The 27,753-nt window shown below is 35.9% G+C and overlaps 1 protein-coding gene across 2 annotated transcripts in view; it reads left to right on the top strand.

The window, feature by feature from the left end:
• RNF17 (ring finger protein 17) overlaps positions 1 to 27,753 on the top strand; it is a 115,594-nt gene that overhangs the window by 44,680 nt on the left and 43,161 nt on the right. For both annotated transcript variants that reach the window (XM_086715645.1, XM_025924156.2), the window contains exons 15-24: positions 484 to 674; positions 1,597 to 1,738; positions 13,244 to 13,397; positions 13,611 to 13,726; positions 14,925 to 15,045; positions 18,113 to 18,233; positions 20,273 to 20,500; positions 21,164 to 21,314; positions 21,472 to 21,590; positions 27,548 to 27,638. In XM_086715645.1, coding sequence (XP_086571771.1) covers positions 484 to 674; positions 1,597 to 1,738; positions 13,244 to 13,397; positions 13,611 to 13,726; positions 14,925 to 15,045; positions 18,113 to 18,233; positions 20,273 to 20,500; positions 21,164 to 21,314; positions 21,472 to 21,590; positions 27,548 to 27,638 — 1,434 coding nt within the window. The remainder of the gene's footprint in view (positions 1 to 483; positions 675 to 1,596; positions 1,739 to 13,243; positions 13,398 to 13,610; positions 13,727 to 14,924; positions 15,046 to 18,112; positions 18,234 to 20,272; positions 20,501 to 21,163; positions 21,315 to 21,471; positions 21,591 to 27,547; positions 27,639 to 27,753) is intronic.

Raw genomic sequence — 27,753 nt, 5'->3', positions numbered from 1 at the left:
GTCATTTAAGAGAAAAATATGCAATACTTGTTTTATTTTAGAATATTTATAATCTTCGTATTAATACTCAGAGGTGAAACTAAATTCTAAAGTACAATAGCTTATGGACACCTTGAGACTGTTCATAAAATCAAAGGTCTAGGGGCACCTGGCTGGCTCAGAACATGTGACTCTTGATCTTGGGGTCGTGAGTTCAAGCCCCATATTGGGCATAGAGCTCATACACACACACACACACACACACACACACACACACACACACACACACACAAATCCATATATTGTGCATACATAAGCACCGACCTTGGGTTTGTGACCATAGCTGTTGTTTAGTGTCTATGGTTGAGTCCCTTTGCTCGTTTGCAGTCTTTGGTTGTATAAAGCCAAATCCAAACAAAACAAAACCAAAGATAAATCCAGAGTATTGTACCATTAGCACTAATTATAATTACTAAGTACATCGGAATTTTACTTTTTCCACAGAATGAAGGCTGGGGAGAAGAAGCTAAAGTAGAATTTTTGAAAATGGTAAATAACAAGGCTGTTTTAATGAAAGTTTTTAGAGAAGAAGATGGTGTGCTTATTGTAGACCTGCAGAAACCACCAACAAATCAAATAAGCAGTGATATGCCTGTGTCTCTTAGAGATGCATTAGTTTTTATGGAATTAGCAAGGTAGGTAACTTATTAAATACTTTTGAGATTATAGTTATAAATTGGAATAGCAGAATTTACCTTTAAAAACTATGGACTGACTCCAAAGTGAACATTAAGAGATTAAAAAAACCGCTATTAGTTTTCTAAGTATAGTTGTCAGAAAATGACATTCAGATAATTTAATAAAGAAATTAAAACTCAATTACAACTCAAAATAGAAACTGTAGATACTGAAACAAATTTTAGACTCCTGATAACTTCACAGACAGCTCCCCTAGGGTTTTAAGAATTACAGTTTAACAGTGCCTGACTTAAATTTTCTACCCTTTAGAGTAAGTTCATGATCACCCACTCTGTATTTAATGTCTGAATCTAGAATAGATACTTCAACTTTCTTCCCCCACCCCCATCACTGATGAACAAAGTAGGACGACTGAGAGAGATAGTGGAAGATACTAACTTTTTGTCCGAGTGGGGAGATGACTCTGGAAGTGACCCAAGTAGGTTTCATTGTAGAGAAATAAGAGTAGTATTAGAGCTGGAGGGGGCCCACGGAGACCCTCAGCTGGCCTGGGTGCTACTATGAACTGTGGTTATCAATTTAACTGAAAGATGAGAAACTGTTTTTTTGTTTTGCTTTGTTTTTGTTCAAAAGAGGAGAATCCTTGAATCTGAGTAGAAGAAACAGGCCTGGCTCAAAAATGTTCCAACACAAAATTGAAGGTCAATTGTTGACTTTGGAGACTTGACATCTTATTTAACCTAGTTTGATAATTGGAGACAATACCAAGAAATGTATTAGAAGAGAAATTGGAAAGGGAATACTCTTGGTAGATAAATAAGTACATGCACAAGTCTTTTCTTCAGACCAAATTGCTAAGAGAAGAGATTCTTTGAAGAAAATGGTTCTTGCTTATGCTTTGATTGTGCTTTCGATTAGGTTTAGGTCACAATCACCAAGAAGCCACTCTGAAAAAAATATGACTTTACATTATCACCCACCTGTTTTGCCTAAAGAAATGACAGATGTTTCAGTTATGGTTTGTCATATAAATAGTCCTACTGATTTCTATCTTCAGTTGGTAAGTATTTAGTATTCCTTAGAGACCAAGTATTTTTTTTTTCAAATTTTAAGTAGCAATGTATAAGGGAAATGAGTACCTAGTATGACTTTTAGAACAATCCAATACCAACATTCTGTAAATTTAAGTTTCATAGCTGCAACTTTAAACAAGAAATTCTCATGATTCGTAGTAATTTAAGAAACTCTTAATCATGCAAATTAGTGAAATATAGAAGGAAGGGACAGTGAAGGATACCTAATATATGTGTTTCTTGCTACCTTATGAAATCTGGGCAATAGGAAAGCACGTAGAACTGTCATCAAAATACTATGATAAAACCTGTTCCTGACCGTGAACATCTGAGAATTTACTAATTATTACTAGGTAATTTTCTGAATTTGAACACCAAAATAAATTCAGATCAAAGCCATTCATATTTAATTTTGAATGTGGATTGATGGGTTTGTTTAGCTAGCTACTAACAATGAGTTCGTCATTATTAATCTCTTTGTGTCAGTGCTTCATATGAATTAACTCATTCTAAGGGCAATAATAAGGGAATAACTCATTAATCTTTATAACAATCCTGTGAGAAAGACACTAGTATTTTTGTCTAGATTGGAGATTCTGACCAAAAGGATGAAGCAACTTGCCTGAGGTCACACAGCTACAGAAAGGTGGAGCCAGGATTAGACTGGGTAGTGTAGCTTCATTCAGAACCTGTCATCTTAAACCCTGTACCATGTTCTGCGGGCTCCCCAGATAAGTTGTGGAAGTCGCCTTATTTGGCCCTAAGTTAGGACTTGCATACATTTCTTTTATTGAATTTTTTTTACAGTGTCTTATATTTAAATTGAAGTAAAACATATATAAAATTAACTATTTTAACCATTAATGTATGGTTCAGTACCATTAAATACCCCAAGTGTCATGCAACTGTTGCCATTATTCATCTCCAGAACTGTTTCACATCCCAAATAGCTCAGTAACCCTTAAACAATAACTCCCCATTTTTCTTCCCCACCCCCAGCCTCTGATAACTTGTCCTACTGTCTTTATGAATTTATCTGTTTCACTTAGCATAATGTTTACATGTTATAACATGTATCAGAATTTCATTCCTTTTCATGACTGAATAATATTTCAATGTATGTATATACTACATTTTGTTTATACATTCATATGTTGATGGACACTTGGATTGTTTCAACCTTTTGGCTATTGTGAATAATGCCGCTATAAACATGGGTGTTCTAGTGTTTGAGTCTCTGCTTTCAATTTTTTTGGGTTTATACCTAGGTCTGGAATTGCTAAATTATATTATAATTCGGTTTGTCTTTCTGAAGAACTGCCAAACTGTTTTCCACAATGCTGCACCATTTTATACTTCCATTAGCAATGCATAAAAGTTCCAATTTTTCCATATCCTCACCAACACTTTTTTTTTAAGTAATAGCTGTTTAGGATATGGATTGTATCTCATTATGGATTTGATTTGCATTTTCCACATGGCTCAGATTGTTGAATACATTTTTCCATGTGTGTATTGGCCATTTGTATATTTTCTCTGGAGAAAGACCTATTCCAGGCCTTTGACCGTTTTTGAATTGGATTATTTTGTTGTTGGGGTGTAGGAGTTCTTTATACATCATGGATTTTTCAACGTTTATTTATTTTTGGGACAGAGAGAGACAGAGCATGAACGGGGGAGGGGCAGAGAGAGAGGGAGACACAGAATCAGAAACAGGCTCCAGGCTCTGAGCCATCAGCCCAGAGCCCGACACGGGGCTCGAACTCACGGACCGCGAGATCGTGACCTGGCTGAAGTTGGACGCTTAACCGACTGCGCCACCCAGGCGCCCCTATACATCATGGATTTTAATCCTTTGTCAGATACATCATTTTCAGATTTTTCCCCCCATTCTGTGGCCTGCCTTTTTACTCTCTTGGTAGCATTCTTTGATCCACAAAAAATTTTAATTTGGTAATCCAGTTTTTCTGTTTTTTTCTTTTGTTGCCTGTGCTTTTAGTGTCATAGTCAAGAAATTTTTGCTGAATCTAACATTACGAAGCTTTTCCCTTATGGTTTCTTCTAAGAGTTTTATAGTTTTAGCTGTTAGACTTAGGTCTTTGATTTCGAGTGAACTTTTGTGTATGATATGAGAGAAGAGTCCAATTTCATTATTTTCCATGTGGATGTCCAGTTTTCCCAGCATTGTTTGTTGAAAAGATGGTCTTTTCTCCATTGAATGGTCTTGGCATACTTGTCAATATGCAGTTAGCCATAATATATGTGAAGGTTTATTTCTGGGATCTCTATTTACTCCATCAGTCTATCTGTTCTTATGCCAGTAGCACACTTTTTTGATTACCATAGCTTTATATAGCAAGTTTTGAAATCGGGCTGTGTGAGTTCTCCAACTTTTTGTTCTTTTTCAAAACTGTTTTGGTAATTTGTGGTCCCTTGAGATTCCGTATGACTTTTTTAGGGTGGGTTTCTCTGTTCTGCCTGAAACATCACTGAGATTTTGTTAGAGACTGCATTGCATTGTAGATTGCTTTGGGTGGTATTGTCAACAATATTAGGTCTTTCAATCCATGAGTGTGGGATGTCTTTCCTCTTATTTTTGTCTTCTTTCATTTCTTTTATCACTGTTGTGTAATATACAGCAAGTGTCTTGTTTAAGTTTATTCTTGAGTGTATCACCTTTTTGGATGGTATTGTAGAGGGAATTATTACTTTCGTTTTCGGATTTTTCATTACTGCTAAATAGAAACATAACTAACTTTTATGTCTTGGTTTTATATTTTGTAAGTTTGCTGAGTTTTTTTCTAACAGGTTTTCTTTGTGGATTCTTTAGAGTTTTGTACATATAAAATTATATCAGCTACAAAAAAGATTATTTTACTTCTGACAGTTGGGATGCCTTTTGTTTCTCTTTCTTATTTAATGGCTCTGTTAGAAGTTCTAATATCATGTTGAATACAAGTAGAAAAGGCAGGCATCTTTTTCTTCTGTCTGAGGGGAAAAGCTTTTGTCTTTCACCATTGACAATGGTATCTGTGGGTTTTTCTCATATGGCCTTTATGATGTTGAAGAAATTTCCTTCAATTCCTGTTAGAGGAGAGGGAGAGAAGGGTTGGAGGATGGGCTAGATGGGTGATGGGCATTAAGGAGGACACTTGTTGGAATGAGCACTGGGTGTTAAATGTCAGTGATGAATCACTAAATTCTACTCCTGAAACCGATACTAATACACCATATGTTAACTAACTTGAATTTAAATTAAAAAAAAGTAATAATACCATTTTTGGGGCACCTGGGTAGCTCAGTCGGTTAAGCATCTGACTTCTGCTTAGGTCATGATCTGGTGGTTTGTGGATTCGAGCCCCTCATCAGGCTCTCTGCTGACAGCTTGGAGCCTGGAGCCTGTTTTGGATTCTGTGTCTCCCTCTCTCTCTCTCTGCTCCTCCCCAACTCACGCTCTGTCTGTCTGTCTCTCAAAAATAAATAAATATTAAAAAAAATTTTTTTAATACAATTTTTGCATCAACTGAGATGATCATGGTCTTTCTTTTTCCTTCATTCTGTTAATGTCTTTTGCATTGTTTTAGTTTGTTTTGTATTTTAAACCATCATTGCATTCCAGGAATCCATCTCCCCTAGATCATGATATATAATCCTTCTAATAAGCCATTGAATTTGTTTTGTAAGTATTTTGTTGAGGGTTTTTACATCAGTGTTTATAAATGGTATTGGTCTATAGTTTTCTTATCATGTCTATGTATGGCTTTAGTTTCTGGTAATGTTGGCCTCTTAAAATGAGTTAGGATGAGTTTATCCCCCCCAGTTTTTTGGAAGAGTCCAAGAAGGGATGGTATTGATTTTTTTAAGTGTTTATTTAATTGCACTTACAGTGTAATATTATTTTCAGGTGTACAATATAGTGATGCATCATTTCCTTATACATCACCTGGTGCTCCTCCCAAGTGCTCTCCTTAATCCGCCATCACCTATTTAACACATCCCCCCCAACCACCTCCTTTTAGGTAACTATCAGTTTGATAGAATTCATCATAGAAGCCATATGATCCAGGGCATTTCTTAATTTGGAAGTTTTTGATTACTGATTCAGTCTCCTTGCTAGATACAAGTCTGCTCAGCTTTTTTTATTTATTCATGATTCAGTTTTGGTAGGTGTTTCTAATTATAGTAGATTCTTATAATGCTTTTTATTTATTAAAATCGGTAGCAATTCACCCATTTTCTTTTAACTTTTTTAATGTTTTTATTTACTTTTGACAGAAAGAGACAGAGGTGTGAGTGGGGGAGGGGCAGAGAGGGGAGACACAGAATCTGAAGCAGGCTCCAGGCTCCCTGTTGTCAGCACAGAGCCTGATGTGGGGCTGAAACTCACAGACCTGCTCCAAAGTCAGGCGCTTAACCAGCTGAGCCACCCAAGTGCCCCAAATTGACACATTTTGTTTCTGACTTTAGTAATTTGCATTTTTCCTTTTTTTCTTAGTGGTTTGTGAATTTTGTTAATTTTTCAAAAGCCAACTTTTGATTTTGTTTTTTTTAGCCATTGTTTCTCTTTTTTCTATTTTATTTATATATAGGCTCTAATCTTTATTATTTTCTTCCTTCCAGTTTTGGGTTTATTTTACCTTTTTTTCCCCTTAAGGTTTATCATTAGGTTATTTATGATCTTTCTTTACTGTATATATTTTACAGCTGTAAAGTTCCCTTTTAGCACGACTTTTGCTACATGCCATAAGTTTGTTGTGAATTTTTCAGTTTTTCTCTGTTAATTTCTAGTCTTCTTCCATTGTGATTAGGAGAGATACTGTGTATGTTTTCAGTCTTTTAAAATTTATTAGGGCTTGTTTTCTTGCCTAACGTATTGTCTATCCTGAGAATGTTTCATGTGCACTTGAGAAAAATTCTGTTGGCTTGAATGTTCTATGTATGTCTTTCATGTGTAAGGGGTTTATACTGTTGTTCAAGTAATCTATTTTCATCTTGATAATCTTTGTAGTTCTTGAAAATGAAGCACTTAAGTCTCCTTTTATTGAAAAACTGTCTCCCTTCAATTCTGTCAATATTTGTATCATATATTTGAGGGCTCTGATGTTTGGTGCATATATATTTGTAATTGTTACGTCTTATTGGTTAATTGACCCTTTTATCAATGTATAATGTCATTCTTTGTTTCTTGTAATATTATCTGACTTAGAGTCTATTTTGTCTGGTAATAGCGTAGCCACCCTGGCTCTCTTTTGGTTACTGTTTGCATGGAATACCATTTTCTAATTTTTCACTTTCAACCAATGTATGTTTTTGGATCTAAAGTGATTATCTTATAGATAGCATATAGTTGGACCATTTTTTAAAAACCCATTCTGTAAGGGCACCTGGGTGGCTCAGTCAGTTAAGCATCCAACTTTGGCTCAGATCACCATCTCCTGGTTCATAATTTCAAGCCCCGCATCAGGCTTTCAGCTATCAGCACAGAGTCTGTTTTGGAATCTCTGTCCCTCCCCTAATCGCACTCTCCTTCTCTCTCAAAAATAAATAAACATTAAAAAAAAAGATTTAAAATCCATTCTGCAAATCTACCTTTTAATTGGAGAGTTTAATCCATTTAAAGTACCTACTGTTGGAAAGGCTTCTGCCATTTTGCTATTTGTTTTTTGTATATCTTCTAGCTTTTTTGTCTCTCATTTCTTATATTACTTATCTCTATTGTGTTTAGTTGTGTGGGGTTCTTTTTGTAATGTCATTTTTTATATTTTTAAAAAAACATTGTCATAAAAAAATAACAAAATTTACTATCTAACCATTTTTAAATGTACAGTTCAGTAGCGTTAACCATACCCACATTGTTGTGCAACAGATCTATAGAACTTTCATTTTGCAGAACTAAAACTCTCTCCATAACCCATTCATCCATTGATGGACATTTGGTTTGCTTCCACCTCTTGGCTATTGTGAATAATGCTACAGGGAACATGGCTTTGCAAATGTTGTAGTTTCATGTTTTGATTATCTTCTTACTTCCTTTTGTATATATCTATAGTTTTTTTATAATTACCATGGGGATTACATATAATATTCTAAAGTTATAACAATCTAATATGAACTTATACCAACTTTAATTGCACAAAACCCTACTCCTCTGCAGCTCCAAATTCCCCATTTATATTATTGATGTCAAAAATTAATCTTTAGGACACCTGGGTAGTTCAGTCGACTAAGCATCTGACTTTGGCTCAGGTCATGATCTCATGGTTCACGAGTTCGAGCCCTCTGTCAGGTTCTCTGCTGATAGCTCAGAGCCTGGAGCCTGCTTTGGATTCTGTGTCTCCCTCTCTTTCTGCCCCTTCTCTGCTTGTGTGCCCTCTCTCTCTCAAAAATAAATATTAAAAAAGTAATCTTTATACATTGTGTGCTAATAGATTTCTGATTTTGTTTTTTAAATCCTATAGAAATAGATATTATCCTATAGAAATAAGTAGAAATAAAAGTGGAGTTACAAACCAAAATTAATATTTCTTTCATGTGTGTCCTTGTATTTACCTGAACCACAGATCTTTATATCTTCATGTGGCTCTGAGTTACATGCTAGAGCTACACTCTATCATCCTTCTAGCTCTACCCAAAGGACTCCCTTTAGTGGTAGTGCATTTCCTCACCACTTGTTTCTCTGTGAATGGCTGAATTTCTCCCTTATTTTTGAAGGACAGTTTTGCTGATCTGTAATTCTCAGTTGACAGGGTTTTTTTTTCCAGCACTTTAAATTTACCTCCGTATTGTCTTCTTTCCTCAAAGGTTTCTTAGAAGAAATCAGCAAGTAATCTCACTGGTGATCCCTTGTACATGGCAAGTTGCTTCTCTCTCACTGTTTTCAAGATTCTGCCTTTGTCTCTGGTTATTGATAATTTGATTATAATGCGTATGAGTGTGTCTCTTTGGGTTTATTCTACTTGGGGTTTGTTGAGTGTATTAGCTTCCTAGGGCCATTGTAACACAATACCATAAAGTGGATAGCTTAAATGACAAAATTTTGTGGTCTGAAGTGATGGAGTCTAGAAGTCTAAAATCAGGGTGTTGGCAGGTTTCATTCCTTCTGAGGTCTTAGAGGGAAAATCCATTCCATGTCTTTTCCCTAGATTTTGGTGGTATGCTGGCAATCTTTACCACTTGTTGGCTTCTGCATTATCCCAGTCTCTTCTGCTGCCTTCACATGGCATTTTCTCTGAACTTGTCTGTCTCAATTTTTTAATAAGGACACCAGTCATATTGAATTAGGTCCCACCTAAGACTCTAACTTGATAACCTCTGTAAAACCCTACCTTCAATAAGGTTACATTCTGAGGTACTGAGGGGTTAGAACTCCAACATATTTTTTGAGGAGGACACAGTTCCCAAAGCAGTCTACTCTCTGCTCCATCAGAAATTCATGTCCTTCTCACATACAAAATGCATTCATCCCATCCCAATCATTCCAGCATCAATTCTAAGTCCAAAATCTTATACATAAGTATCATCAGCCAAAAGTCCCAAATCTCATCGTCTAATTCAAGTACAGGTGAAGAATTAGTAGCATACAAGCTGGGGCAAAATTCTTGTCTATATCTGAATATGTGAAACCAGAGGAATCTAAAACCTAGCGGGGCAAATTCTATTAGATTCTTATGACTTGAGAATAATCTTCACTGGCTAGATGCTCCACCTTTCAGTCCCACTAGGATTATTCAGCCTATTTTGGCTTTACCTACTCAGCTCTAAAAGCAGCCTCAATTATTGGAATTGAGTATTTGTCTTCATGCTGTGGAACCCAGGAGGCTGCACCTCTTGGAACAGAGGACAAGTCAATCCTGCCTCTCAGACTTGTGCCCTCTGGGCTCCTGGTGGCAGTAGCAGACACGCCAGCCTCTGAACTACCTTCAGGGTCATTATACCTTTTTCTTCAAAGATAAAACATGTGCAGGGCTGAATAGCTCCATCAGCTCACTTCCTGCCTATAGAATCCCATAAGTTCAACAGCCTTCCTTCTTTCTTCCCATCTCTATTCCCTCCATTTCAAGCTGGCAGAGTTTCTGCTGAGATGATTGATTGGATCCACAAGCCACCTGCCCATAATCTCTTCAGCCACACCCTTGGTGTCCTCTCTAAGCATACTTTCTCATTGTTTACAATATGGATAGGCTGAAAATTTTCTAAATTCAAGTTCTGTTTCCTTTATGTTTAGCAATTCTTTATCTCTGTCTTCTCGTGTTTTACTGTAAACAGCAAGGAGAAACCAAGCTGCACATTCAACAATTTGCTTCGAGATTTCCTCAGCTAAATATTAAAGTTCTACTTTCTATCTGACAGAATACAATTCAACCAAGTTCTCTACCACTTTATATCAAGGATTGCCTTTCCTCTAGTTTCCAATAACATGCTCCTGATTTCTGTCTGAGATCTCACCAGAAGAAACTTTGACATTCATATTTCTACCAAAATTCTTTTCAAAGCAATCTGGACTTTTCATTCAAACACTTCAAAACTTCTTCTCTATCCATTACCTAATTCCAAAGACACACCCACATTTTAGGTATTTTTTACAGCAACACCCTCCTTCTCAAAATCAAAATCTGTATTCATTTCCGAGGGCTGCAATAACAAAGTTACACAAATTAAGTGACTTAAAGACCATAAATTTATTGCCCCATAGTTCTGGAGTCTAGAAGTGTGAGATTCAGGTATAAATAGGGTTGGTTCCTTCTTGAGCTGTGAGTGAGAATATTCCATTCTTTTCTCCTAGTTTCTGGTGGTTAGCTGGAAATTTTGGGTGGTCTGTGACTTGCATTACCATAATCTCTGCTTTCATCTTCACATGCATTCTTCTGTGTTTGTCTCTATACCTAAATCTTCCCCTTTTAATGACACCACTCATATTGGATTAAGACCTACCATAATCATTTTCACTTGATTATCTCTGTTAAGATTCTTTCTCCAAATAATGTCACATTCTCAGGTTCCAACTCCAACACACCTTGCTTGGAGATATAATTTAACCCATAACATTGAGCTTCTTGGATTTAAAGATTCATGTCTGTCACTAAATTTGGGAGGTTTTCAGAAATTATTTCTTCAAATAATTGTTTTGCTCCTTTCTTTCTCTTCTCCTTCAGAGACTCCCATAATGTGTATATTAATATGTCTAATGGTACCCTTAGTCTCTATCCAAGTCCTGAGTCTCTGTTCCCTTTGCTCTTTTTTCTTTTCCCCACTTAATAATTTCAGTTACCCTATCTTCTGGTTCACTGATCCTTTCTCATGCTTGCTCAAACATGCTGTTGAACCCTCTGGTGTTTTTTTCACTTCACTTATTGTATTTTTCAGCTCCAGAATTTGTTTGATTCCTTTTTATAATCTCTATCTCTTTGTTGGTATTTTAATTTTGGTCCTTTATTGTTTTTCTGGTTTCCTCTAGTTCTTTATCCATGTGTTCCTTTAGTTCTTTGAACATATTTAAGACAGTTCTAAAGTCTTTGTCTAGTAAGTCCAATATCTGGGCTTCCTCAGATGTGGTTACTATTTATTTTGTTCCTATGAGTGTGCCATGTTTTCCTTTTTCTTTGTATTTCACCTGGTTTTTTTGTTGTTGAAAACTGGGCATTTGACTATTAGAATGTTGTAACTCTGAAAATCAGATCCCCACCTCCCTGGGATTTGCTGGGTTTTCTTAATTGTTGAAGACTATAGTGGTCGGTTTGTTTGAGACTTTCCCATTCTATTTTTGTAAAGACTGTTCCTTTTTGTGATCACTAAAGTCTCTGTTCCTTTAGCTTGTGTGCAGCAAATATTTTGACAGAGATTTCTTTGAATGCCAGGAACTTGACTGGGTTTTGCTTGGTTGCAGTAAACCCTTGACTTTTCCAGAGTTCTGAAAAATTTCATATGACTTCTCATTTTTTTTCAATGTTTCTGTGTGGGAACGAGAACTTGGAACCCCCAGTCTGCTATTTTGCTGATGTCACTCCTCCGTTGAATTTTTCACTGTTCCCTTTGGATAACCTATTAATGGAAGAACATGAATAATATCTACTTAGAAATAAAAGTTTAGAAAATTTTAAAATTTTAAGTAATTTAAATGGAATAACAAGAAAAGCTAGATTCACAAAATCTCCACTCGCATTATAATGCTCAAAAAAGAGAAAAACCTAATTTTTTGCCATTTGAAATGGATTTTAAAGTATTTTTTAAACTTAAGAATTGGTATTTGGAAAGATAATCAAAGGTTTATGATGTTTTGGGATTGTTATTTTAAGAACTGTGTTTCAGATGCTTTAAGAACTACAGTAACCAAATAGTCTTATTTAGTACAAGAAATTTGAGATTTGCTCAATGCAGTCATTTCACAAACCCTACTGAAATTACTGAGTTAAAGAATTAGCAATTCACTTTAAAACCACGAGATTGATGGTTGATAGGAAACTGGACATTCATATAATGCCAGAATAGTACTACATGAATTATTTGGTGGGTACAGGATAAAAACATAACTGTACAACAGAGGGATCAGAATCAGCACCCCAATCTATATGTGAATCTTAGCATGTTAATGTTGAGTTAGTGATTATTATGTCTTTTGATGTATTGCAACCTAAGTATATTTACAACTTAAGTATAATTACTTGTATTCTGGCCAAAAAATGTTTGAATCCATCACACCTATAGATACCAACTTTTAGCTTTTGGGAAATTTCAGGAGCTAGATACTACTTAATGGAGGAACAAGCTAAATAATAGCATGAAGATGTAACTACATAATAGATGCTCTTCAGCAAGACTAAGTCATTGAAATAAAAGTACCATGGTAGATTCTAAAAGATTTATTGAAATAACCAGATATAATGTGTAGTCTTGAACTGAATACTGGTTTAGGTCAGCATGGGGTATCTAAATGTGGTCTGGAGCATTAATAGGAATCCTTACTGAAATAGAAAAGTGAGAACTGATAGAAAATGCAAATTATCAAACTGTAATCAAATTGCATATATGATATAATTTCATTTTTATTTTAAAAAATATGGAAAGTTTGTGTATAAGAAAAGGATCTGGAAGGATATACATTTAAGGTATCTGGATATGTTTTTAATGTTCTTATTCATTTTTGAGAGAGAGCATGAGCAGGGAAGGAACAGAGAGAGGAGGGGACAGAAGATCTGAAGCAGGGTCTGTGCCAACATCAGCAAGCCTGATATAGTGCTCAAACTCATGAACCATGAGATCATGACCTGAGCTGAAGTTGGGACGCTCAGCCAACTGAGCCACCCAGGTGCCCCTGGAGAAATGTGATTTTTAAAACTTTTTGTTATGTCCACATTTGCTAATTTTATATATTGCTTCTGTAATAAGATACTTCAAATATAAATTATATGACAGGATTTATCTGATTCTAACATTTGGTAATTTTATGAATAGTGCTTATAATACATACCATGTGTTTTAATCCCTTTATCTCTTAGATAGAGAGCCTGGATTTTTTATTTCTATTAAAGACAATTGAGGAATTCTATAAAAGTGAAGATGGAGAAAATCTGGAAATCCTCTGTCCAGTTCAAGATCAAGCCTGTGTAGCTAAATTTGAAGATGGAGTTTGGTACCGAGCAAAAGTCGTTGGTAGGAGATTGCACACTATTTCTACAGGCAAATGTTATGCTTAAAAACTGATCCCATTTGAGTTGGTACAGATTAATCGTGGAAGTGATGTTATTTGATCTTAACATTTTGCTCAGTTATCTATCTTCAGTAAGCTAGGGGTAATGTTGGAAGGTAAATCTCTGGGTCTCTTTTTTTCCAAGTTTGCAATTTCTAATTTCATAACTTTTGAAGGATTGCCTGGACGTCGTGAAGTTGAAGTTAAATATGTGGACTTTGGCAATACTGCAAAAATAACACTTAAAGAAATGCGTAAAATAAAGGATGAGTTTCTGAATCCCCCAGAGAAGGTAATCTATTTATCATGAATCATAGGGTTAGAATATTAGCACAAATATGAAAGTAATTTTAGAAATCTTTTTTTTTTTTTTAATTTTTTTTTTTTCCCAACGTTTATTTATTTTTGGGACAGAGAGAGACAGAGCATGAACGGGGGAGGGGCAGAGAGAGAGGGAGACACAGAATCGGAAACAGGCTCCAGGCTCCGAGCCATCAGCCCAGAGCCTGACGCGGGGCTCGAACTCACGGACCGCGAGATCGTGACCTGGCTGAAGTCGGACGCTTAACCGACTGCGCCACCCAGGCGCCCCAGAAATCATTTTTACCATAGAAATATTCTGTTAACATCTTTGTCTGTAAGTAATTTCTAACACATAGACTATAGAAAAGAGTTGCTGTGGTTCCTATAATTTTCTATATAGCAACTATAAGTTATTAAGATGTATGTATATCTTAGCAAATAAGCATTAATTATAAATGTATATGTGTATGTATGTTTGTGTCTATGTATTACTGTTCTGCAGCTCTTAATGTTATACCAGTATAATGAGGTAAGAGGATGATGTATTTTGTGAAAACAAAACTCATCATAGGAGTATTTTTACTGCAATCTCATTTATGTGTAAGTATATATAACATGTGCAAGAGAGAGAAAAGTCTGGAAGAAAAAGTGAAATATTACCCTTCTCTTGGAATCCTACTCCCCAGAGATATGGTTAAGGCTGATTTTCTATCTCATGTTGCACCTAAGCGTTTGAATTTGGTTAAACAATATTTTTCATTTTAAAAATGGGTAAAAATTATAGGAAAAACTTGAAAATACAGATAAAAAGAGGAATCACTTAGAATTGTTGAATATTTTTGATATATATAAATCTAAGATGTGTCTTCTCTGTTTTTAGCGATTATAGGATTAGACAAATAGTCCTATAACCTGATTTTCTCATTTAACAGCATATCATACTTTCAGTGGATGCTTGTTATATCAATGTCTAAATGTGCAGTAATTCCTTCAACCAAATACTCTGTTGATTCCAATTATTTGTATTTATAAAATATTTTGTAGATACCTTTGTACATTTATTTATTTTCTAAATATGCATTAAATTCAAACACAAAGTTTTTTGTTCACATAAAATTTTATTGTAATTTTAAAATAATTGGAAATTAAGTTTACTTTTCTTAATGGCACAATTCTGTTTGACACAGGCAATCAAATGTAAGCTGGCCTATATTGAACCACGTATGAGAGCAGTGCAGTGGTCCAAAAAAGCTAAGGACAAATTTGAAGAAAAGACTCAAGATAAATTTATGACATGTTCAGTCGTTAGTAAGCTATTTCCATTTTCATTTGTTGCTGTATGGTCATATATAATTTTAAATAAGAGTAACATTATAACATTTGCCAGATCTCAGAATAAATTCAATGTGTCATTAGTAAGAGTAGTGAGAACATGTATTGAGCATTGGGTATAGTAGGTATAGTTGCAGGCTCTAGAATCTAAAATCAGCAAGAGGCAGAATTTACCATCAGAGACCAAGTCATCCCAAGAGTGCCTGGTTGGCTCAGTTGATGGAGGGTGTGACTTGATCTCAGGGTTGTAGGTTCCAGCTCCACATTGGGTATAAAGATTACTTAAAGATAAAATCTTAACGGGCACCTGTCTGACTTCGGCTCAGGTCACGATCTCATGGTTCGTGAGTTCGAGCCCCACGTCGGGCTCTATGCTGACAGCTCAGAGCCTGGAGCCTGCTTCCGATTCTGTGTCTGCCTCTCTCTCTCTGCTCCTCCCCGCTTGTGTTCTTTCTCTCTCTCTCTCTCTCTCTCTCTCAAAAGTAAATGCACATTTAAAAATTTTTTAAAACATAAATAAATAATAAAATCTTAAAAAAATAAAAAGATGAAGTCATCCTGGACGTGGCCTCTTGAAAGCTCTAAAGCCAGAAATTAGCTTCTCTTATTTCTGTTTGCATTTTTGCAAGGACTCTATCCTGATTTTGGCATGATGGATGCTAAAGTTTAATGTGCAGGGAAGTGAGGGGAAGTAGGACATAACTGGTAAATAGTTTTCATATGTTCTTTTTTTTTTTTTTCATTTCATATGACTTAAGTGAATTCAACTGTAGGCTCTCCCCATATTTAGGAAAAAAGTTGTTTCTGTTTTGGAGGAGTTTGGGTCCAAGATACAGGCTGACTATTACCTTACAATTTTATAACCCAACATGTTCTGAAAATGAAAAGTTGAGTAGCAAAATCTGATCTGAATTGACATGAAGGTACATACAGTCTTTATCTCTCTCCTTTATAGTGAATATCATATATTCCGTTTCAGGATAATAATGTATGTTTGTAGGCTGCTGCCTCAGTCTGCTGGAGCTATTACAAAATATTCAGTGTATGTTTTACGTAGTCTTTCTCAATTTGAAGAGTTCTGAAACATGTCTGGCCCCAAAGGGTTTGAATTCAGGTATGGGGAGGTGTAGGATTCTGTTGTTTATCTGACTGTGTTGGTCTAATAAGTACTAGTGCAGAATATACAAGATCATGTTTACCTAGGGTTGATTTATGGGAATTTCCAGGGTAATTTTTACAGCACCTATTTGTTCACATTTATCATACTACGTTAAATGAACCCAACTACTGTAAGAGCGTTAGCCTCTTTTACAGTGAGGAGACTGAAGCTTACTGGTCAGCTGCTCAAGGTTACTTAACGTAGAACTGATGCCTATCAGTGATAATTTATATACATTGTTGATACAAGAAATTGTTCTGAAGAAATAGTTTCTTTAGGGAGGAATGTGATTATAGATATTGCATTGTCAGTCAATAACATTTTTATATCTGTCTTCTCTGATATGAACAGTAAATTAAGGGCTTCTTAGTCCTTGAGTTATCTCCACTGATTTTGTGCAGAATTTAACCTAGATAATTCTGCTTACCAACTTTCCTTTTGGTATTTTATTCTGTTGGTTTTAGCTCCCCCTCCCTGCAGTGGACCTGACTTGGTTCCTTTCTTTCCTCTTTCTTTTGCTTACTCACTTAATTACTTGTTACACCATTAATATCCAAACACTAGTCACAATATAGTTATTATCCTAGGTAATTTGAGCAGGGCCTTCTGGCACTCCTTAAATCTAAAATACCTCATCAACCTGTGCAATGATGAAATTAAGAGTTTTAAGACATTAATATTAAAATGAACTACCACAGACCAGAAGGGGAGCTTTCCATTAATATGCATTGTTACCTTATAAAGCAACGGATATTTAAATTTTAATTAGCAGAGCAAGGAAGGTGGTGACAGTACAGAACATACAGGAATAAAGAACTTTGTGTATGGGAAATATAGTCAAAGAACTGAAGGGAACGCGAGAGCACAAGAAATGGAAAGTACGGAGATGAAAATTTATTGAGGCTCATCATCGTTTAGCCTTTTATTTCTAGATGACGTATCTGATCCATTAAAAAGGAGTCCACAATCATTTTTAGGCCCTTGGAAAAAGTTTTGTAATATGTGTTTTTATGATATCGGATGCTGGTAACTCTTCATCTTTTTATTTAGAATCATCATTCTGGCCTGTAGCTCCAGCTGCTGTTGTATAGAAATTGTAGGCATAAACTGCAGTTTAAGTATGCATTCACTGCATATGTTAAGACATTGAAGTGTGTGTTTTCTAAAGAAATTCCTCTGTTGTTTATGCAGATACATATTAGGTAGGTTCTCTGTGCTGTGTACCATAAGCAAGTAAACAGGCACATGAGATGTAAATTTTGCCCATAGTTAAACTCCCAGTTTAGTTTAAGAAATCTAAATAGACCTACTTGTTGAAGTAGCCAATTTGTTTTCTAAAAGAAATTAAAAGTTAGATGGTTTGTTCTAAAAACAGAGGAATGGGAAAAAATTCCAGGTTCCAATCTTTAAGGGTGTTTTTGGAGTTTTTGTTGTTTTGAACTTTGTGCCATTTTTCTAAAAACTGTAAACCTTAGCAGATAATCACTGGACTGAATTAACTTTCATTCTTTTGTCCTCTGGAACTAGTTTGAATTTAATAAAACAGTTTAAAGACACATCAGAACACTTATTCAATGAATATAGGTCAAGTTATATTTTTCTGAGTTTAAAAGCTTTAAACTGCTTTTGATGTGTTATAGAACAGCACACAAAAATCTAAAATAAAAATTGTATTAATTTGCATATGTTACAGACGACATGGACAATTGCTTTATGTTTGCAAAGTGCTACTTTTATCCCTGCAGAGAGACTTTGATATTACTTAGCAAGAAACCACATGTATGCAAAATGAAATTAAGTTTCCTGTTTTTTAAAATTGCCTCATTTAGTATATTTTATGACATATTTCTTTCTTTCCCCAAACTCGTCTTAATGGTTTTACAGAAATTCTGGAAGATAATGTGCTGTTAGTTGAGCTTTTTGATTCTCTTGGTGCTCCTGGAATGACTCCTACTAGTATAAATGACCAGCTAGTCAAAGAGGGCCTAGCATCTTATGAAGTAGGGTAAGTAGACCTACAAACTTTAAAAAATTCAGTTTATTCACAGGAAGGTGGTAGGGCACCTGGGTGGCTCAAGTTAAGCATCAAGAGTTAAGCATCCGACTCTTGATTTTGGCTCAGGTCATGATTTCGTGGTTTGTGAGTTTGAGCCCTGTGTTGGGCTCCACGCACTGACAGTGCGGACCCTGCTTGGGGGTTCTCTCTCTCCCTCTCTCTCTGCCCCCCCACCCCCCGCTGCTTGCTCTTTCTCTCCCTCTCTCTCTCCCTCAAAATAAATAAAACTTAAAAAAAAAAAAAAAGAAAGTGGCATATCATTTTCTTTTGGATATCTGCTTTGGAGTTTCCCCCTGTTTTTGAATCAGGAAAAATAGACGGAAAAATAATTGGAGTCATTAGTTTAATGGGGAGTAGAGTGGCTTTTCCCTCCATCCCTAAGTGACCCTGAAACCAAGAGAATGGCTCCTCAGGATTTAAAGTACTTCTAAAAAGAGAATAGCATCTTATTTCTAGGTAGAAGATCTGCTTTAGTAGCCCTTTGTACCTATTTGAGAAGAGAATTAGTAAGAGAAATGTCAGTATAGAGTAGTTAGTGGTAGAATTAGCCCACATTCCCATTTGAAGAAATGTGAACTTTTTCTGGGTTCAAGTGGATACGTTGAACGAGAGCCAGATTTGAGCCATTGTGCTAATAATACCCAAGACAGACCAGTGGTTGAGGTGACCGCAGTATAGAAGGGCAGAGGGGTGGGAGTGTTTGCAGTAAACATTAATTAAATGGAGGAAATGAATATATGGATCTCTGAAGAGAGACATGGTTAAGTGATTCACCTGGGAGTTAGCAGCATATAAATGAGTCCATTAGAATAAATGAAAATCACTTTCATTATTCATCTCAATTTCCCTTGATGAAGATGCAACTATGAGGATTATAATCTATGAGAAAGAAAGTCCAAAACTGGTAGATCATGAGCCCGAGACTGAAGAAAAACCAGGAACCAGAGAGAGAACGTTTCAAGAAGGAAAGAGTAGCTAGTGCTGAGAATTCAAGTCAAGTAAGGGCTGAAAATTATCCATTAGATATAGCAACAAAAATTAAGTCACCTTGGTTAGCTAAATCTCAAGCTTATTGTGAAAGAAATTAAGTTTTTCTTTAATAAAAATAAAGGACATCTAATTATCTGTGTTTTCAGTATGAACTAACCTGACTTATTAAACATTCTAAACACTTCAATAATTTCTCTTTTTAATACACCTTAATAGCAATTGGCTTCCACTTGTATTCTCACTGGCAAGTGGATTGATACTTTTTAGTCATCACAACAAATTATCAATAATTCTTCTCTTTTTGAGTACAAGATATCAATGGCAAATGATGAAATTATGAACAAACTTGGTATTTAAAACGCTTCTAAAATAGAAAGTTTGGGGGCACCTGGGTGGCTCTGTTGGTTGAGCATCCAGCACTTGATTTCAGCTCAGGTCATGATCACAGGGTTGTGGGATCAAGTCCCATGCTGGACTCAATACTGAGTGTGGAGCCTGCTTGGGATTCTCTCTCCCTCTCTCTCCGCCCCTCCCCCCACTCATGCTCTTGCTCACTGGAAAAAAAAAAAGAGAAAGTTTGGCTTTTAAGGGTGGTTTTTGTACTTACTTTGGTAATAGCCCTTTTTAAAAAAAGAAACTAAAATTGCTGTTAATATGAAAACTGGGAAGCAGCGAATCACAGCTAAAACTTGTTCATCTCTAGGGGTACTTGAGTGGCTCAGCGGTTAAGCTCCCGACTTTGGCTCAGATCATGATCTTGCGGTTCGTGGGTCCGAGCCCCACATTGGGCTCTGTGCTGACAGCTCAGAACCTGGAGCCTGCCTCAGATTCTGTGTCTCCCTCTCTCTCTCTGCCCCTCCCCTGCTCATGCTCTATATCTCTCTGTCTCTCAAAAATAAACGTTTAAAAAAAAAAACTTGTTCATCTCTAGATCTAAGCAAATACAAACATGAATATTTTGCAAACTATTTTTGCTAATGGGTTTTGTTATTTTCCAGGTATACCCTCAAGGATAATTCCAAAAAACATAGTGAAGTATGGGATCCTTCTCCAGAAGAAATTATTTCAAATGAAGTAAACAGCTTAAATCCTGTATCTATAAAATCTCTACCTAATGAGAATCTCCAATCACTTTATAATAAGGAACTACCTGTACATATCTGTAATGTGATATCTCCTGAGAAGATTTATGTTCAGTGGTTATTAACAGAAAACTTACTTAACAGGTATAACATATAAGGAAAACATGGATTGCATATGGGCTTTTTTCTATATTTTGTTTCAAAAATCTAGAAATCCCAAATGTAGAATTTTAAAAGCAAAATTATTTCAGTTAAACAGTCACTGAAACACTGGTTAAAAGTATACAAATAGTGTATTTACTGGCTATTTTCACTGTATTAGAATTAGTCATTCCCCAAATACTTATTGAACACCTATTTTTGACAACCAGTATTGTAGGTGTTGGGGATACAGTGGTAAAAACACTTACAAGTCTTTGGCGTCATCAAGCTTAAATTCTGGTAGAGAGACAATAGACAAAATATTTACTGTAGTAGATGGTGATAAAGACAGTAGAGTAAAAGCAGTTGAGGAGGAAGGCAATTTTGGATAATCAGGGAAGGCCTCAAAAAGACTATGACATTTGAAATGGATCCTAAAGGAAGAGAGGGAGTAAACCATGAGGGTATCTGGAGGAAGATCATCTCATGCAGAGGGAAGAACAAGTTCAAAGGCCCTGCAGTGGAAATGTGCTTGGGTATTCAAGGAAAAACAAGGTATCCAGTTTGGCTTGAGTAGAGTGAGAAAGGGGGGACAGTAGAAGACGTGGTTAGAGACTTAGGTGTTGTAAGAAAAGGTTTGAAAGTTAATTTTTTTTCTCTATACAGTTTAGAAGAAAAGATGGTAGCTGCTTATGAAGACTCAAAATGGGAACCCGTTAAATGGGAAAATGATATGCACTGTGCAGTTAGGATCCCAGATAAAAATCAGTGGCAAAGAGGCCAGATCATCAGAATGGTTACAGACACATTGGTAGAGGTAAATGCAGAGTTAAAAATATAATTGTGAAGGTGAATGGATTCAGTATTTTTATCTTGAAATTTTTTTAAATCTAATTTTTATTATGCTATTCAATTTGTGAAAAACATTTTGAAATACTGTCTTTCCACAGACTCAAAGTTACTTATTTTCATAGGTTTTGCTGTATGACGTGGGTGTTGAACTAGTAGTGAATATTACCTGTTTACGAGAGCTTCAAGAAAACCTAAGGACAATGGGAAGATTATCTTTGGAATGCTCTCTTGTTGATATAAGGTAGTTTTTAGCTGAGTAAATTTTTTCATTATTGAATAATTACAGGTATTTTTCTTTTTTGTTTGGTTCTTGTCAGTTTTAATTTTACTAGAATTCTGAAATTTCATAAATCTAGTTAATTTGGGGGGGCGCCTGGGTGGCTTAGTTGGTTAAGTGACTGACTTCAGCTCAGGTCATGATCTCACGGTTCATGAGTTCAAGCCCCACCTCGGGCTCTCTGCTGTCAGCACAGAGCCCACTTTGGATCCTCTGTCCCCCCTCTCTCTGCCCTTCCCCCACTCGTGTTTTTTCCCTCCCTCCCTCTTCCCCCCCCACACACAAATAAGCAGTTATTTAAAAATCTAGTTAATTTTGAGGTTTTAAGAAGAGGGAAAGATAAAAATTTGGAGCACATAAACTTTAGAGGTACCAAGGAATATAGATAGGTGAGTATCATGGGTATCTAGGTAGATTCAAACTGTTAAATTATTAAAAACTTGAAGGACATAGGCAGATAGAAATAAAGTATATTTTATAAGCTTAGCATTGCATGGAAAGCTAAAAATATATAAATTACCAAAAAGTGAATTAGGATTCTGAAAGTGGCATGAAATACTTTTTGAATCTAGTAGAATTCTACCATAAACACAGAGCAGTTTGGATAGCAAAACTAAAGACAGCACAGTCAATCTCTAAAACCTAAGTAGACAACTAGGTTTCCCTCTGTAAGCCCCAAATACAAACAAGTACACCATGTGGTACATCATGCCCTTATGGACCCTTAGGGTTATCGGCATTTGTGTGGAAGGAAGGCTGACTGGGATTCTAACAGCTCTGAGAATAGGAATTGGCAACAGGTTTTCACTGGAGCATGCAAGCCAATCTGAGAACAACAACCAAGACCAAGAAGGGAATAATGCAAGATGCTCTTCATAATTGGATGTGAGAGATCTATAATGTGCCGCATTTTTGTGGTGCTGGAACCTTAGCCATATAACCTTTGGAAGTAAACTGATGCTCTCTTCCGTGACCTTACACTGAGCAGAAACTGTTGGGGATAGAGCCTAATTTGAGCAAGACAGACACTGGGGCAAAGGAAAGAAAAGATGCAGATAAAAGTAGGGGAGAGGAGCAAGATATCAAAGTATGAGGCCATATTTTCTGTCACTTTGGGAGAACAGCACCAGAGAGTTCTAGAGCCATGAAGCTAGGAAAGCAATAGTGATCTACCTCTTCCTTCTAAAAGCACAGGAAATTTTCTTTCATTTAAAACATGATGATGTATCATTTGCAAATATGTTCTCCCATTCAGTAAGTTGTCTTTTTGTTTTGATGGTTGTTTCCTTTGCCATACAAAAGCTTTTTATTTTGATGTAGTCCTCATAGTTTAATTTTGCTTTTGTTTCCCTTGCCTCAGGAGACATCTCTAGAAAAATGTTGCTATGGGCAATGTCAGAGGAATTACTGCCTGTGTTCTTTTCTAGAGTTTTTATGGTTTCAGGTCTTACACATAGATCATTTTTTCTAAAGAAGACTTACAGATGGTCAAACCACAATAGGATATCTCCTCACACGTGTTAGAATAGCTATTATCAAAATGACAAGAAATAACAGATGTTGGTGAGGATGTAGAGAAAAGGGAAACTGATGTACTATTGGTTGGAATATAAGTTGGTGCAGCCACTATGGAAAACACCAAAGAGGTTCCTCAGAAATTTAAGATAGAACTAGTATATGATCCTGCAATTCCACTTCTAAGTATTTATCAAAACACAACTGAAACACTGATTCAAAAAGACATACACACCCCTATGTTCATTTCAGCATTATTTACAGTAGCCTCACCAAGATAGGAAAGCAACCTGTCAACCTGTAGATGAGTGGATGAAGAAGATGTGTGAAGTGATATTCCATTGTACCAGAGTAATGCTGGCCTTATAGAATGAGTTTGGAAGTATTCCTTCCTTTTTAACTTTTGAAATAGTTTGAGGGTAAATATTATTATCCCTTTCTTAAATGTTTGGAAGAATTCACCTGTATGGTCATCTGGTCCTAGACTTTTGTTTGTTGAGAGGTTAGGGGTTTTTTTTTTGTTTTGTTTGTTTGTTTGTTTGTTTGTTTGTTTGTTTGTTTTTATTGCCTCACTTTCATTACCACCAGTCGGTCTGTTCAGATTATTTCTTCCTGACTATGTCTTAGAAGATTCTATGTCTCTAAGAATTTATCCATTTGTCCCAATTTTTTGTATATAACTGTTCATAGAAGATTCCTATGAGACTTAATATGGGTATGTATCATCATCAGATTTCTTTTTGAAAAATACAGAAGTGGCAGTTTTCTGTTTGTAGGGCACATTTCTTCATTGATAAATCCATGGAAATAAATCTAATTCTTTGTAATAAGAATTATAGAATTTTATAAAGGGGGATTAGGAAGTATAAACTTCCCTTTATAAAATAAAGGGAAATGAAATTAAAAAAACTCCCTTCATAAAATTCATGGAGATGAAAAGTCAGCATAGGGAATATAGTCAATAATGTTATGATAATGTTGTATGGTGACAAACTTACCAGGGTGAGAACTGAGTAATGTATGGAATTATTGAATCAATATGTTGTACACTAGAAACTAACATAACTTTGTTAATTATACTTTAATAAAAATAAGAGATTTATAGAATCTTAGAATTGGAACTCAGAGATCTTAGGGGCATCATGACAGTAATTCTTTTTATACCAGCCCTAATAAATGAACAGTCAAGACCAGCTGACTTCACTGCTGTGGAGCACATCTCTTTCAGTCACTAGTATTTCCTACACTGTATTAAAATTGGTCTCCACAATAGGATACCTTGTTCTTAGTGACCCCTTTCTGTTCTAATTGCTGGTAGACCATTTATTTAATGTTCTTGAAGAGCTTATCAATAGTAGTTTCCATAATCTGCCTGTTTGCACAGAACATTAATCTTACAGGTACCTTTTCCTCTGTCTGCGATTACTGAGAGTGACTGTGGGGCCACATCAATAAATTTGTTCTATAAATTGAAAGAATTTAATGCCCTGGAATGGAAATTTCAGGCCAACCATCCTAAAAATTCTTATCCTGGGGACGCCTGGGTGGCTCAGTCAGTTAAGCGTCTGACTTTGGCTCAGGTCATGATGTCATGGCTCATGAGCTTGAGCCCTACATCGGACACTCTTTGTCAGCGCAGAGCCTGCTTCACATGCTGTGTCTCCCCCTCCCCCGCTCATGCACTTTCTCTCAAAAACAAACTTTTTAAAAATTTTAAAAAATATTTTATCCTAATTTTCAGTTCTACCTTGAACAGTTCAATCAGAGCAATTGAACAGAATTCATCAATCCTTTAATTGTATCCAATAATGTAGAGAATGTGTTCCTATACACACCTTGAATTATATCTTTTGGACTCAAATGGAATACCATTATTTCATGAGTCTAATACTAGCTAACCTTTAGCACTTCTGGACCCTGTGTTAATTGTCTTACAGGCATTACTCTAGTTAATCCTCACAATAAACCTTTAAGCTATAGATAAGGTATTATTTATAGATAAGAAAATTGAGTCTTCAAGAGGTTATTTTCCAGAGTAATACATCTATTAACTTTTGAGCTAGGATTATAAACAAGTCTGAATTTAGAATTGGAGCAAAGTGCCTGGGTGGCTTGGTTAAACGCCTGACTCTTGGTTTTGGCTCAGGTCATGATCTCACAATTTGTGAGATCAGGCCCCAAGTCAGGCTCTGTGGTGACAGTCCAGAGCCTGCTTGGGATTCTCTCTCTGCCTCTCTCTGTCCCTCCCCTGCTATAGACAAATAAATAGGTAGATATTTTAAAAGAAGAATTGGAGCTCTAATCACTATGATTTACTACCCTTCTGAAAAATCTTTTTCTTATAGTAAAATATACAAAACATATTTTGCCATTTTAGTGTACATTTCAGTTGTATTAAACATATTCACAATGTTGTGCAACCTTTACCACTATCCATTTCCAGAGCCTTTTCATCTTTCCCAACTGAAACAGAGTTGTATGAATACAGACCAAAGAATTTTTTAATGTTGTAAATACTTCATAATCTTAAAAGTTAATATTTACAAAATGTATATTCATAATAGAGCATAAGAAAATCTTAATGTTAACACTGATTATTTTTAAATATTTATTGGGGGAGAGTGCATGTGGGGAAGGGGCAGAGAGAAGGGGACTGAGGATCCGAAGTGAGCTCTGCACTGAGAGGCTAGTTGCAGCAAGCCCGATGTGGGTCTCAAACTCATGAGCCTAGAGATCATGACCTGAGCCAAAGTCGGACACTCAACCAACTGAGCCACCCAGGTGCCCCTGTTAACACTGATTTTTATCTGAATATCGTCATAATAAATTTTGAAAACCACAACTAATTCTAAGAGTCACTGATAATTTAAATTCTTAATTCTTTTTTTTTTTTTTTAATTTTTTTTTTCAACGTTTATTTATTTTTGGGACAGAGAGAGACAGAGCATGAACGGGGGAGGGGCAGAGAGAGAGGGAGACACAGAATCAGAAACAGGCTCCAGGCTCTGAGCCATCAGCCCAGAGCCCGACGCGGGGCTCGAACTCCTGGACCGCGAGATCGTGACCTGGCTGAAGTCGGACGCTTAACCGACTGCGCCACCCAGGCGCCCCTAAATTCTTAATTCTTAAGAACATCATTTGGGCTTCTTAGTAAATAGTGTAGCATATTTACTAAATCCTACTTGGTCAAACTACACGCACAGTTGGTTTTGTTCACTCATTAATGTGAAAAGATTGGCCAGGTTAGTTGTTTACCCGATGGGTCGACTCCATGGAAACTCCAGATCTAGAAATCATGTATAGAGAACCTTTAGAGCCTGCATTATGATACTTGTAATCTCTTTCATGGTACTAGTTCTTTATTCTTTGGAGGCGGATTTGATGGAAAGTCAGTCAGTTTCAATTCCACAAACTAAAATAGACGAGGAAATTGAATATTCTGCTTTTCATTGACCTGTCAATATTCATTGAACATTTTTTTTTAACGTTTACTTATTTTGAGAGAGCGCACGCATGAGCGGGAGGGGGCAGAGAGAGAGGGAAAGAAAGAATCCTGTGCAGGCTCCACACTCAGTGCAGGGCCTGACACAGGATTTGATCTCATGATTGTGAGTGAGATCCTGGCCTGAGCCGAAATCAAGAGCTGGATGCTATTCCTGAAATCATTATTACACTATATGTTAGCTAACTTGGATTTAAATAAATAAATTAAATAAATAAATTAAATAAATAAATAAATAAATAAATAAATAAATAAATAAAGTCAGATGCTTAACCAGCTGAGCCACGCAGGCGCCCCTATTGAACATTTTTACCATGAATATTAAAAATAAATTGTCCATAAATTATTGAGGCTAATATTCATGGGTAGCAATTCATATTAGATTTAAATTCCAGAAAAAAGCTTTCAAAAATGTTTGGGCAGTAGAATCATTATTGCAAAGGGATTGTTCTTTTTAAATTTCCATTAAGTAGTTTTAAAGTGCTTTCTGTGTGCCAGGCACTATCCTAGGCATTAGGGATATGATGATGGACATAACACATAATACGTTATCCCCACTCTCAAGAGTTTATAGTCTACTCAGCATGTATGAAATGTACATAATAGGTAAAAAAAAAAAAAAGTACATAAAACATTACCTTTTTAAGGGTTCTCAGTGTAGCTGCAGAACAGATATACATGTTAGCATATGATATGATCCCTAAGTAGAATAGAGAAGAATAAGCAAAAGTCTATGAAAACAGAAGAAAATTATGAAAATAACAGAAGCCATGCTTTAATTGATTTCTCACTACATATGAAGTTTGTTCATATATATATGAATATATACATATAGTGGTTCTTTTATATTTCTGTATCTTATGCTATTTGTTATAAAACAAGTTGTCTGTTTTTATTGTTTTAGACCAACTGGTGGGAGTGACAAGTGGACAGCTACAGCTTGTGACTGTCTTTCATTGTACCTGACTGGAGCTGTAGCAACCATAATCTTACAGGTGTGTAGTGGGCTAAACAGTTACAATGATGTTTTCTACAATTTATTGTTGAGAAAATAACAGCAAACTATTTGGATTTTTTGACAGCATTTTTGGTCTTGTTTCAAGTTATAAC

The sequence above is a fragment of the Puma concolor genome, chromosome A1 (genome assembly GCF_028749965.1).
Source record: "Puma concolor isolate L17-30 chromosome A1, mPumCon1.1.hap2, whole genome shotgun sequence".
Taxonomy (NCBI): domain Eukaryota; kingdom Metazoa; phylum Chordata; class Mammalia; order Carnivora; family Felidae; genus Puma; species Puma concolor.
The sequence above is the reverse complement of the archived record's forward strand: the minus strand, read 5'-3'. Positions and strand labels throughout refer to the sequence as shown.